The sequence below is a fragment of the Epinephelus fuscoguttatus genome, linkage group LG7, assembly GCF_011397635.1.
Source record: "Epinephelus fuscoguttatus linkage group LG7, E.fuscoguttatus.final_Chr_v1".
Classification (NCBI taxonomy): Eukaryota; Metazoa; Chordata; class Actinopteri; order Perciformes; family Serranidae; genus Epinephelus; species Epinephelus fuscoguttatus.
In genome coordinates this window covers 28,539,510-28,553,378 of record NC_064758.1, presented here as the reverse complement: position 1 = coordinate 28,553,378, position 13,869 = coordinate 28,539,510, and the positions used below count along the sequence as shown (strand labels likewise).

Genomic DNA, 13,869 nt, shown 5'->3' with positions numbered 1-13,869 from the left:
TGAAAAATATTGTCAATCAGCAGCATCAGTTCAAAAGAAAGTGGAAAAACTGAGCCATAATGTTGAAATTACACTTATTTTTCTTAAGACATCTCTTGCTGTTTGTCTGTTTTGTAAAAGGACGAACATTTACAGAATGCACTTGTACTTCTTTACACGAAAAGAAGGGGGGAAAAATTGGAGCTGATGATATTTATAGTAGGTTATTTTGTGATGGTTTTATTGGTCAGGCCCACTTGAGATCAAAATGGGCTGTGTGTGGCCTGTGAACTAAAATGAGTTTGACATCCCTGACCTATAGGATATACAAAAAAGAGCCACTTGTGTGCCTGTAATACTTTGAAAGGTCAAGTTTTCTTTCAAAGATGAGATGAAGTCTTTTGGCATTTGTTGAAATCCCTGTATTCGTGGAGCGTTATAAGTTAAGGGGATAGTTTGCCCACAAAATCTGAAAGTACATATTTTCCTCTGACCTGTAGAGTTATTTATCAGTCTAGATTGTTTTCGTGTGAGTTGCAGAGTGTTGGAGATATCAGCCGCACAGCTGTCTGCCGTTTCTCCATTCGGCTTGTGGAGCTCCAAGTGCCAATTCATTTGAAATATTCACCATTAAAGTCTCTTTCCAGAAATCATGGCCTGGTTACTCAAAATAATCCACAGACCTTGTTGTGAGCAGTTTCATGTAGGAACTATTTTCTTTCTACCAAACTGCACCCGCCAAACATATCACTGCACAAACAGAAGTGTGCATCAGCTGCTAACTAGTGTTGCACGGTATACCGGTACTAAAGTAGTACCGCGGTACTAGAGTATTGCAAACGGTACTATACTGCATTTGGAAAATACCAGTACTTTGAAATTGATTCAATTCATTAATTTAGTTAATTTATTTTACTCATTTATGCACACAAACGCCTTTCTTGTTCCTATTGGAGCACAGATTGCACAAGTGGTGTGTATGACAACACCTGTATCAACATCCGCAGCTGGCGCACGTGAAAAAAGACAAGAGAAAGTCTGGTTTGTATCCAAAAGGACTTTTCCTTAGGAAAAGTACCGAAGAGTATCGAAAATCATCAAAATTCATATTGGTATTGGTACCAAAACAAAGATTTTGGTATCGTGACAAGACTAGCCGAGTGCCATCTAGTTCCATTATATTCAAGAGAAGACAGACATCTCTACGGCCGATATCTCCAACACTTGACAACTGACACCAAAACAAACTAAACTGATAAACAGCACTACAGGTAAGAGCAAAAATATGTAATTTTGATTTTGGGGTGAACTGTCCCTTTAAACTTATAGCTCTCTGTTGTCATTTTGCTTTATGCTGTTTTTCAAAACTCTGTAGTCTCCTTCAATAGTCACATCTGTTGTGAAGCCATAGTATTCTTCTGAAATGCTTCACATGGTTTTCCCTAAGAGGCGGAGCCACATGGCATGTTCAGGCTTTCATTCATTCAAGGATCAATGAGCATACGTTCTGGCATTTGGTGGCTTTTCTGGAAAGCAGTCTCCTGTAGGCCGCTGTGCAGGCCCCCACAGCTGATCATATTATTTCAGCTGGTGTGCTGCACTCACCTTCAGTGTGCGCTCCACTATGGGTCGCAAAAGGGATGACTGGTACAGGACAAGAAGAGAAAGGAAAACCTACATGCCACAGAATGATGGATGACAGGAGCACTACGCTGCACATCCTCGAGGAGCCTCAGATGCGAAGAGAAGGGGAGAGGCTTCGAACTTTTCACGACTGGCCGGCAGATGCGCCTGTCACATCTGGAGACCTGGCCAAGGCAGGCTTCTTCTTTCTGGGCCCTGCAGATAAAGTCCAATGTTTCTGCTGTGGAGGGATTTTAAGACACTGGGTACATGGGGACAGCCCGGCCGCCGAGCACAAGAGGCATTTCCCCGCTTGCAGTTTCATACAGGGCCGGGCTGTGGGAAATATTCCTCTCCAACTTGGCTCCTCAGACTCTGTGGACGGCCAGCTGTTGAGTCAACTCCAGAGGATGACTATGGATGACCAGGGGACAGCTGGGCAAGCGGTGTACCCAGAGATGGAGGCGGAGGATTCCCGACTCACCACTTACCACAACTGGCCCACTGAGGCCTCAGTCCAGCCAGATATTCTCGCCAGAGCAGGATTCTTCTACACAGGTACTCATTGTATCACTATACATCTTTAAAACATTCACATCCTCCTTCTTTAATGTCTTAATAATTAGCGACAATCTGAGCATCCATGAGTGTATTTCAGTGAAATATTCAGCTCTGACCCAGTCACTGCCAGAGTGATCTCTCTTTGTGAGAGAGTTCATGATACAATTGTCCTGCTGAGTCATGATGTTGTGGACAGAACAACCTGGACAAAGCTGGGGCTGCTAAAGAAGGTGGGCTCCACAGCTTCAGGCAACACAGAGTGTGGACACAATATCATGGCAACCAAGACAAAATAATGCAATCAAATAAAGTAACACTACAATGGGTGGTGCCTTTGTGAAGCTACAAAGGTTAGTTTTACTGAGTCTGTGTCAAAGAGGGGTTGATTAATTGTCATTTTTACAGGTTTCAGTTTGAGCACAGGACTGATTTGTGTAAAGCTGTAAAGTTTCTGGTCCTGTACATCCTGACAGGTCACGGAGACAACGTCAAATGCTTCTACTGTGATGGAGGGCTGAGAAACTGGGAGCCAGGAGACGACCCCTGGCAGGAACATGCCAAGTGGTTTCCACGGTAACAGCAGGACTTGTCACAAAGCACATTGAAGAAATCATTTGCCGGTTTTTGCACTAGCCAAATTTTTTTTTTCAAGTTTCAAGTTGTTTTGTGTTCTGCACACATGCTTTGGCAGATTATAAAACAGCATCTCTGTTTCTCAGATGTGAGTTTTTAATCCAGACGAGAGGGCAGGAGTATATCAGCAACATTCAGGATGCTCATTTCCATCTGGGTGAGACTGTGGTGAGAGCCTTTATCCCCCTTATCTTCTCGGAGTGAAGTCTGTTTTGCATGCAGCAGACATTATAACCACACACTGATAAGTGACAGTTTGTCATTGCCGCATTTAAATCATTCATGACTTTCATTGCAAATTCAAAATATGATTACTTTTCTAGGGTGGATCACAGACCTCCACAGGCAGAGATATCGGATCCAGAAACGGTAAGTCATATAAAATTGAAACAAGGCAGGGAATGATGGGTGCGTAACAAGAAAGAACCTTTATTCCTAACAGGTAGACCTGGATAAGAAAATAGCAGCCTTTGATGCCAATAATTATCTTTGTGTATCCTGCCGTGCAAAGAATCAAAGTGTCAACATCCACTCGTGCTTGTTCACACAAAAGGGGAAAGGTGGAGCAAACATCGTGAGTCGCATTGCAGGTTGTGCAAATGGATAAAATAAAGGCTGAAACCAGTTTTCTCAGACAAACCTGGTGCAAACCACTTGCACAAAGCACACCTTGCACCAGGCAACTGCTTAAAATCTGAAATTAGACTCTGAACAGGCTCTCTCTGGAACAAAGCAGCTCCATTACCTTTCTTTGGGAGGCTGCTGAAAATGAAATAACTGCATGTTCAATTATCTGAGCTAATGTTTGCGATAGAATTGCAGTAATCACAGAGTGCTATGGAAACCATTTGTTGCCCATGGTTGCATGGCAGGCGGGAGAGGGCCATTATTCCATACAATGATGGAATTACAATTATAATCCATTTCAGCAGATTAACACAAGAGGTCTGTGGTTTGAAATATAAAAGGCAGGGTGCACAATGTGTCCCCCTAATGTCCCCACTTATCAGATAGGTTGCTTATAGTTAATGTGTCATCTAGAAGGGAGGTAGATCTGTGGCTATTCTCTAGCACTATTCTCGCTTTCCTCACTTCTTCCTCTCCTCTTGTCTCCCAGATATGGTCGGCAGTCTGGGAGCTTCCTCGGCCATGCTCTCCCCCGTGGTGCAGACTGTGCTGCAGATGGGCTTTGAAGCGAACCTGGTGGAGAGTCTGGTCCAGACCAAGTACCTTTTGACAGGTCAGCACTACACTTCTGTATCTGACCTGGTCACTGACGTACTGCAGGCGGAGCAGGAGGACAGACAGAGTGGGCCACAGAGCAGAGGTAACAACCAGTGGTGGGAAGTAACGAGTACATTTACTCAAGTATGGTGCATTTCTGTAGCTTAACTTGAGTATTTCCATTTTCTGCTACTTTATACTTGTACTGGACAATTCAGAGAAACATATTGTACTTTTTGCTCAGCTACATATATCAGCTACAGTAACTCCTTACTTTTCAGATTAATATTTTACATGAAACACACGATATCAAACACAATACATCGTTTAAGATTAAACCTGTGGTTTCCAAGCTTTTTGACACGTGATCTCTTACAAGAAAATTATTTGGTTGGGGCCTCTTATCACATTTCATGTGCCTATGAGCTGTTAGTAGTTCCAAGTACTTTAACTTTTGATACTTTACGTACATTTTGCTAACAACGCTTTTATACTTTCACTTAAGTAGGAGCTGTAAATGCAAGAACTTAGCTTGTCGTAGAGTATTTTTTACATCGTTGGATTGGTACTTTTATTAAAGGATCTGAATACTTCTTCCACCACTGGTAACAGTCAACTAGAGGTGTCAATAATTACCGTGCTGAATCACTGTCATTTTCCACAGTTACCCTATTTGAAGGCCCAGTGTGTAGGATTTAGGGGCAACTATCAGCAAAATAGTATATAGTTGTTTCTTGAGTAGCCGAGAACGGACAAATCAACCACTAGCTCCAAATAGGGTAATTTGTATTTTCAAGTCAGCCACTGTAATTCTCCTCCACGCTTGGCACATGGGAAAAGTTTCAGTTCTACAACCTCACCACTAGAGGCCACTAAATCCTACACACTGGACCTTTAACATGTGCAATAATAAGAGCTGAAATAGTAATAACCCAAATATCAGTGTTATAATGGATACTTTAGTTTGTAATATGTTTTTTTTTTCATGCTTGTGTTCTTAGAGTCAGAGACGAGGCAGGGCTCCAGTGCTGGAAATGTGAGGACACAAACACCCATCAGAGAGAAAGGTCAGAGGTCAACACCTTTATGATTTGCAAGGTGGAAAAAACAGCTTTTGTGCCTGTAACCAGGGTTCCCATGCTTCTTAAACATCAAATCAAATTCAAGAATCCAACATGGGAGAGTTTGAGGCGCAGAGCAAGGTTAATTACTGTTACAACACTGAGAATTTTTATAATGAGAAGGAGTGGGCTTTACGGAAGCACACAGGCAACAATTAAAAAGAGAGAAAGGCTTAAATGGGTAAACACTTCTCATTATGCTGTTGCAGTGACGGTCTCTTTGCTCATTAAACAGCAAAGCAAAACAATACATTGTGTAAGTTGAGAAAATATCTAGTCTCACACAATATATATGTATATATATCAATCAAATTTCAAGGTCTTGTTTTTGTCCCTTCAAATATACAAACTTTGAAGGATTCCAAGAAGCTGTGGGAACCCTTTTTTAACACTTTTAATGACCAGTAACCCCAGTGAGTTGCTAACACAACTTAGCTTCTATGCAGTGTGAGTGCTTATCTGATTTCCTGTTTGTGGTCCCACAGTAAAGGACCCCAGCCCAGAGGAGCTGCTGAGGCAGCTGCAGGAGGAGAGAACCTGTAAGGTGTGCATGGACAAACTGGTGTCCATTGTTTTCATCCCCTGTGGCCATTTGGTTGTGTGTGGTGATTGCGCTGCCAGCCTGCGTCACTGTCCCATCTGCAGAGCTGTCATTAGAGGCAGCGTTCGTGCTTTCATGTCCTGAGGCTGTAGTGAGAAGCAAGTGTTATACAGGTGATGCATGAATGGCCTTGAATTTTTTCCTCTGTACTCATTTGACCTTGTACTGATACAGAAAATAAAGATTATTGCTGGTTGCTTGTCAGAGCTGACAGATACGTTTCTATAAACATTTTAAGCTGTTGAATATGTGTATGGTTATTATTACTACTCGCAATCAGAGTGCACTTCACAACACATCTACTAAACGACCCCCAATATCATTAAAAGAGCACATTCTTTTATTAACAAACACCTATTTACATGAACACAAAGCACAGTTCTGGATAAATAGGATTACACAATCAGGTCACACGGGGTTGAGGCAACACAGGACACAAAATAGAAGAGAGAGATACAAAAAAAAGGAGATCTTTTCCACTTTCTATACAAAGAAAAAGAATTATCTACAAACAGGTGGAATCTTTTTCAGTGGAGACTAGCACATACACACACAACCGTAACAGGTTTCAACTAATTCCAGTCACCGGAAATTTTAGGGAGAGGCTGTATTGCACTGAGAGGAAGACTAGTTTTTACATAGTAGCATTTACTACTAATACTGATTATGTTACAATATGAGGTGCTTTGTGTTTTCACTAACACACACACACACCAGTTAGCCTACCAGGGGTGTGTAAACGTTAAATCTTAAAGACAATAATGACACATAAATTATTGCATCTTGCCAAAGATGACCAATCAAATCAAAACGGGTCGCTGTCATCATTTTGAAATTAGCTGGCAGAAGTGGTCAGGTGATTTTCAGAATTGCAACAGTTTTTGGACCGTCTATCTAGCAGTGAAGAACATCTAATATCACAGAGGGATCTGACACGCAACTGAGATATTTTTAGGTGCTGACTATAAAAAGGACTGAAAACAGAAAGAACTTCTTTGTTCACGATGCTTTTGATTCCTGGGAAAAAAATAGCTAAGCAGACCATTTTAAACTTAGCACCAAGAAATTATAATCAGACTAAAAGCATACTAAAAATGCTTCGATTCAAATGTAGTGCGCAAAAAAAAAAAAACAGATCTTGATCTAAACAATAAAGACTGAGTATAACACTGACACCAGGGCAAAGCACCGACTCCTGCTACATCACAATCACCCAGCAAAAACACTATTTTAAGATTTACTGTTATCTGCAGACAAAAAATAGTTTTAAGACAAACTGTGTAGATTCATGGACCTTGCAGCAGAAACTCAGTGGCCTTACAACTTGCACATGAACACTTTGAACACCAGAGAGCAGTAGTGATTCGCACTAACGGTAAGGCAACAGGGGATCTGACTTCAGTCCTAAAGCATCTGACATTAACAACAAAAAGTGCTACCATCAGTTTAGGTGATATGACCTGTGTGTGTGTGTGTGTGTGTGTGTGTGTGTGTGTTCTTTTGTCCAAATAAAAATGTTGCTGGGTCAGAATAAAATCAATCTGAGTAGGAAACTACTCCGCAGACGCTTTCAGTTACAGTTTAACCGGCTCATACGCAAACCAGTTGAAGACATCAGTTTTGCTATTTTGTCTTTACTTAATATGTTATACACATAATTACAATACAAACCCTGTAAAAAACATGCTATAAAACAATCACAACTGAGACTATCACCATTGAGAATCTACACTGTTGAACTGACAGGAGACAAACGCTCTGGTTCACTCAGGTACAGGCCACGCTATTCCTCCACTGAAGATGTCACAACTCAACACTGCTGTATGCAATGTGAATAGTAAAAACAATTTCTATTGTTTTCCTGAAGTTAAAAATATGCTGTGTGACCTCTGCTTGAGAGCGTGTAATGATCACCCCTGTCAGGAGCTCGATGTGTCGGTAGTTAGAGGAGAGCTGAAGTGAAAATAAAGCTTTCAGTGACACTTCAGAAATACTGACTTGGCTGTTGGTGAGAATAGTCGCAATAATAAGACTCTAGAAATAAAAGTAAGACTCACATGCTGTTCCTTGTGTTTGTACACCTCTTTGCGTTCTTGATAGTTCACATTTCAAACTCTAAATCCAAATCCCCCCCCCTCCCCGTTTTGATATTTACATTTTCTATTTTTGACAGATGCCCCTGTAGGTTTGGTGCTTTTGTTCCCCTCCCTCCCTCTACCCTCTACCTCTCCACTCCCCTGCCTCTTCCTGCTTTGCTCGTGTATTTATGCACACAGATCCTGGCCTAAAGTAAACAGGCAGCGCACAATAGCTCATTCCACGGGCTCCACTGTAATTCAGCCCTCCGGCCAAGATCTGAGCCAAACCAGCAATAACATGCTAAATCACTGAGTCCTCTAAGACACAGGACCACAGACTGGGAAAGCTGGGGCAGTCCCTGATTACACACACAATGTATTTATATGCTGTACATGTTCTATACAGTCATTTTCATGGGGTGTATTAGACCATTATGGGCAGGTCAAAGCCATGGGACCTCAGCAGAGAACTCCATACAAAGAAAATGATTGATATTTCCCTAAACACACAATATGAGGCTTTGTTGCACTGTAATCCCCCCTTTCCCAGAACCCGTCATCCCTCCCTGGAAAACAATGGACCCTAACTGAAAAGTGGTGGCTTTTCCTGGCAGTACACCAGTAAATGACATGTTTAAAGTACTGAAATCAAGAGGGGGAGGAATGTCTGGCGTGTCCCAGTGAACTGAAATGTTTGTGCCACAACAGCCATTTTGTCTCCGTGGGAATTCGCTGTGTCACCTCCGCACTGGACGCTCTCTTATTTACGTAGACCTGCAGAGAACACAAACATGGAAAGAAAGGAAGACGGTTAACATTCGTTGGGGCAACTCGCACGCAGACACGCAGACATTTATGCACACACACTTCCCTGGATGAATGTCTCCTAGATATAACTCCCAGTAGATTGGAGGAGACGAAAACTTTCTCCCTCCCATTAGAGACGGAGCTGATTAAACTGTCAAGAAGCTAATAAAATATTCATCTCATGTTGGCAGAGAATTATTACATGACTTCCCAGACTTATTGTTATTAAGTCCTCTGCACAACTTAATTGATTAATCCAATTTTAGTCAGATTTTTTGTGTGTTTTTCTCCATTTGCTTCTATCAGTTACTGCCTGCAGCGTTGAGATGCACATATACTGGTACACCCACACATACAAACACATACTCCCTACAGCCTTCTGACAGGATGTAGCATGTCTCGGAAAGACATCTACTCCCCAGACATGACTCAAAGCCCCAGATACCGAGCAAGTGTTTGCACAATCACTCCGAGTCAGTGTTGTTTTGTAACATCCTGGATCCTCATCAAATTCTAAAAAGCTTTGGAACAAGTGAGTTGAGATTACTTGTTCTGATTATTGAACAGTTGTAGGAAAATCAAGGGATCCCACTCCCAGCAAACACTGGTAGAACAGAGACGTTAAGTCCCTGGCCAAAAATCGTCACCGCTGGACGCCAAAAACGGCAATGCAGTTTTGAGGTAGAGAGCCCGATGGTGACGGTGTTTCTATATCCAATACAGGTCCATTTAGAGCCTCTCTTCTAAATCAGGAAATATTGATCATATTACACATCTATTTTTTAATACAACATTTTATTGACAATTTATTTGTTTGGTTGTGAAGTGGTTGTGATCAGAAGGTAAAACTGTGACAAGCACTTCAGGTCCAAAGACCAGTATTACTCGATGCCCATTTTTTTAATATATAAAAGATGCCTATGTAATTTAAATTCATCAACTGTTTGACTGTCTCATTGTTTTAAACCTGTGATGTTTGAAAGGGCCAAAAGTCTATCCAAGTTGTAGTTAGTGGCACATGGGAGAAGTAGCCTTTGCTAGAAAGTCAGGTGACATGGCATTAAGACCGGCAAACTTTATAAAGATAAGTAAGCCCCTTTTACACTACCAGATTTTATGCGAATGTTGGGTCGTTTTGCCGGCGAGCGTTTAGACACACAGAGCCAGATTGGCGAGTTGATCCAAGGTGCCCAATTTTCCGCTTCGTAGGGTAGGGTAGACATTGACGGAACCTTTATGGTTTAATAAGAACAAGGCGCCTTTCCACAACGGGAGGGGCTGTTGAAGACTTGTGGGAGGAGCTGTTGATGACGCCGCATGTGCGAGCCACTGGCGGTGGATAAACAGGAAACAGCTGATAGCAGGAATGAGCAGCTAGTAGCAAGAAGGAAACGCAAACCTGACAGACACTACAGTAAAGATGAGCAACTGGAGAGACAAAGAATTGCGCGCCCTCCTTACCCTCGCAAACGAAGAGGCCATTAACCGTCAAATGACGGGGACGATGAAGAACGGGCCGACTTACGAGAAAATCGCTGAAGGACTGAACAGCCACGACTTCCCACTGTTTACGTCACCGTGGAGCTACGCATTTTGTTACTGTCTCACGCCCGCCATTGCCCTCAAAAAGGCGCATTCTGTATAAACAAAAGTGGGTAGGCGAAATTTCGCCACACTCCCCAATTTTGTTTTTATACTGCTAATGCTGAAAGAAGACGGATTGGGCTTTCCTGCAAATTTGAAATCTAAAAAGGGCTGTAGAATGAGTTGGATAAAGCACTGAGCTTTCACCCGGGACACTGAGGTTCAAGTCCTGTGTGGGTCAACGTTAGTTTATCATTTGGACATATTTTTATGTTTCTAGGATGCTTAAGAAAGACGTCCAGCTGATGGCCAGGTAATGCTGCATCTTGATTTGACGTTCAAATGACGGTCATTTAACGTTTCAGTGTTTGCTGGGATGTAACCTTAAAGAGGAAACAGTTATATACAAACAGCCACAATCTAAACTGTTCATGTCCGCAAAAGGCAAACAAATAATGTGAATACTCACATGCACCTGTTCGTACAGTCACAATTAAAGCACACAGAGACACATATGGTGGCGTGACACATTCATACTTACAGATACATGGGCTTTAAGAGGAGATGAGATGGTTTCTCATTGACATGGTAGAGTGGGAATGGGTCAAATCCACCAATAAAATCAACTGAAAACAAAGGATTAAACGTATAAATTATGGAGCAAACCAAAAGACAGACAAAAACAGAATAGAACACTGAAATAAATTAAAAGACATGCACGATAAAAAAGAAGATAAAAACACAGATGAATGAGAAATGAAATGGAAACTAAAGACACAGTGGGAACAGATGCATTGCAGGGATGTTGAAAGGTGGGCAGCTTGCCAAGAACAGTACAAGTCTTTTTTTATTTTTAACAAATAAAAGTCCACCAAGAAATAATAATAAAAAAAAATCTCTGCTTTAACTTTTTATCTGTGTATCTGCCTGCGGCTACAGGCAAAGCTCAGGAACAGGTGAAAGCTGGCCAGCTGTCAAAATAGCCAAAGCCTTTTTATCGCTCAGAAACAGAGGTGACCTTCAGCCACCGACCGAATGCTCAACCCTCTCTGTTTATTTTCTCACTTAAGAGTTCAGACTCTAGGCGATGTGCAGATGAGCAGACCAGTGTTATGTCGCATGAGAAAGAGAGAGGGACACGCTGGCAACCAAAGTGTTGTGTATTTTTGCACAGATGCAGGGAGATATTTTTGAGATGAAGGGAAAGGCTCGCGGCTCCAGAGGGCGAGAAAGAGGGGAGGAAGGGGCGCGTCATGCTTGTCAGTCTGACTGACAGGGGGGGCCAAAGAGATTAGGCTGGAGGAGTGCATGTGACAGAGGCCAGCATGTCCAGGAGCTGTGAACACCACAAGGGGAGGGAAAAGGAGGAACAGAGATTGGACCTGATTCAGTGGAAAGAAGACGACAAACAAAGAGTGGATCTTAGTTCAAGAGGATGACAAAAAAAAAAAAAATTGGCAGATCTGTTACTTTCTGGGAATCAACAGCTGTGGGGAAAAAAGAGACACAGGCCAGCCATGGAAACTACTGTAAGGCCAAATCAGTTTCATCCTGATAAGGGGAGGCAGGGGTGGTCTGCTGAATACTGATAGGTAGGCAGGATGAGCGCAGAGAGCCACAGGGTGGCTGGCTGTCCCTTTCCTGTGACCCTGCCCTGGTTTCCTGGGATTCTCCATTTCATCTGTACACCAGATATACACACACACACACACCACCCACACAGACAAACACACCCTGCTCTTTTCTGTACCACTGATTTTCTCATTATAAGCAGGTGGGGACCCAGTCCCTGCTATGATAAGCTGTGCTGAGGAATACACTCAGATGATAATGATGGTTGCCATTTTTAGACGCACTCGCAGCCCTAGGGACGGCGGTGCCGGTCGGTCGGCGCATCCATCAGTCTGTCAATCCAACACTTTCAGAGTGTTCAGAGTGAAGTATTGTGACGACTGTTGGGATGATTGTTGTGAAATGTGGCACAGATATTCAAAGTCTCTGGAGGATGAACTCTAATGACTCCTGACTTTTTATGCAGTGCCACAAACATGTCAAATGTTCATTTAGTGACAGGAAAATTAACAGCCAAGTTCCTGTCATGTGTCACAGGAGAGCAGTTCAATCATTTTATGATAAGCACTCATCTTAAAGAGCAGAGTCTGAGCCTCAACAGGTGCCCTTCACTTTCACTACCTGCTCTGAATCCAATGAAGATATGAGGTGTCAAAACACTAGTTGCACCCTTTTAAAAGCTTCATCTATAACCCTGTGCTCCATCCTTCCTACGTACTTTATAAGGTATGTCAGCCTGTTAATAGCTGTTGAACCTTTTCCCCCATTAATTATTACACACACTGGTCAGGCCCTGACCTTTATCTTCTGTGCAGCTCACTAAAGGTCTGACAATCTGTGTGTGTGTTTTCAACGGCACAAAACTGAGCATTCTGAAAACACTGCCATATGTTAGGTGATATCTCACTCTAATGTGCCTCACCATTTGGGAATGTTTGAGACTTGCCTGAGCAATCTGTTCTTTATGCTTGCTCTGTAAACAGCAAACAACATTTTGAAAATCAATGTAAAAAGCTGTGGCGATGAAATGGCGGAGAGCTGCGAGTTCAAATGGGCTGTTCGCTCTCAGTAGGTGCTTCAAGCACTTTTCAAATGTTTTGGCATTTCAGTGCGGATGGCAAACTTTTACAAAATGATCAGGGAATGCCAGTGAGGATGGAAAACTCAGCATGAAACAGTGTATTCAATTCAATAGACTGGCCCCCTTATTTCACCCATCAGCAACTATATCCCCACTATTTATTTATTATTTACATTTTCAACTGTACAATACTGACAGCTGGAAATAATGCTGTGCAATCACTCAGCTGTGCAACACTTTCACTATTGTTGCATTTATATTTAACACACATTTTAGTATGATGCGCACATTAGTATGTAATTCGAAGGCCTCGATTGCACAGGAAGCATATTGCAGGTTGAAAAACGTGAGGTGCGCCACACTGCCTTTTTCAAAAAAAAATAAAATAAAATAAAAAACTGAATGCCACTAGTGAAAAAAAAAATCCCACTTGCTGCACCTTTTTATTGTTACCAGGCAACCACAGACTCACCTCCTTATTCTAACCTTCCCATGTAATCAATCTACTGTTTATTTATTTATTTTAGTTTTTTGACAGTAGTAAGTATCTAGTTCCTAAAATTCCTAAAAGATTTGCTGTAGCTCTGGTTGAGGGTGAGAGTCTGTCAGCAAATAGTTTGTTGGGCACAGGGAAATGGAGATCTGTGTGGGTATATGAGACCCTAAAAAAAGGGTCAGGTGTACGCCTCCATGATTGTCGTTTCCAGGCATATTTTAGGATGACTCGGGGGCAGTTCGACAACCTGCTGTCCATCGTTGGTGTGTACAGCTCTGAGTATCCAGCAACAGCTACCACCGGTTTCTCCTCCATTGTTTACCAACTGTAAACTGGTTGTCGTGACTACCACAGAAGACATGCTGCCTCTCAAGTTATCCGATTGGACAATGGGGAAAAAGATGAAGAAAAAAAGAGATGACATGGGGCGTTTTTCCACTTTGAGTTGAAGTTTTTTGCTCCAGCAAAAACACCAGGCGCCTAAAACGCAGAAATGTGAGGTGCGTCGC

At 42.3% G+C, this 13,869-nt stretch overlaps 2 protein-coding genes across 4 annotated transcripts in view; one reads left to right on the top strand and one right to left on the bottom strand.

Annotated features, from left to right (window-relative positions):
• Positions 1-1,427: 1,427 nt before the first annotated feature.
• Positions 1,428-5,948, top strand: birc7 (baculoviral IAP repeat containing 7). Of its 2 annotated transcripts, none has more exons than XM_049580081.1 (7): positions 1,428-2,160; positions 2,637-2,736; positions 2,883-2,964; positions 3,120-3,165; positions 3,914-4,036; positions 5,022-5,087; positions 5,627-5,948. In XM_049580081.1, exons 1-7 carry the CDS (start codon positions 1,620-1,622, stop codon positions 5,824-5,826), a joined length of 1,158 nt encoding a protein of 385 aa, XP_049436038.1. In that variant the 5' UTR covers positions 1,428-1,619; the 3' UTR covers positions 5,827-5,948. The 2 variants fall into 2 exon arrangements, with proteins under 2 accessions (XP_049436038.1, XP_049436037.1); XM_049580080.1 differs by having other exon boundaries at positions 3,914-4,123.
• A 1,255-nt stretch (positions 5,949-7,203) lies between these two features.
• Positions 7,204-13,869, bottom strand: part of nkain4 (sodium/potassium transporting ATPase interacting 4) — a 60,882-nt gene continuing 54,216 nt past the window's right edge. The window contains exons 6-7 of one of the 2 annotated variants that reach the window (XM_049580082.1): positions 10,753-10,837; positions 7,204-8,594 (exon numbers count right to left, since the gene is read on the bottom strand). In XM_049580082.1, the coding sequence (XP_049436039.1) occupies positions 8,585-8,594; positions 10,753-10,837 (95 nt within the window). In that variant the 3' untranslated portion in view covers positions 7,204-8,584. Of the gene's footprint in view, positions 8,595-10,748; positions 10,838-13,869 lie in introns of those variants that run through there. The other variant, XM_049580083.1, reaches the window with a different exon arrangement.

Coding starts and splice junctions, on each gene's coding strand:
- birc7 (XM_049580080.1), top strand. CDS start 1,620: ATGACTGGTACAGGACAAGAAGAGAAAGGAAAACCTACATGCCACAGA. Junction 2,965..3,119: donor TCCATCTGGGTGAGACTGTG/GTGAGAGCCTTT, acceptor TTACTTTTCTAG/GGTGGATCACAGACCTCCAC. Junction 4,124..5,021: donor GAGTGGGCCACAGAGCAGAG/GTAACAACCAGT, acceptor TTGTGTTCTTAG/AGTCAGAGACGAGGCAGGGC.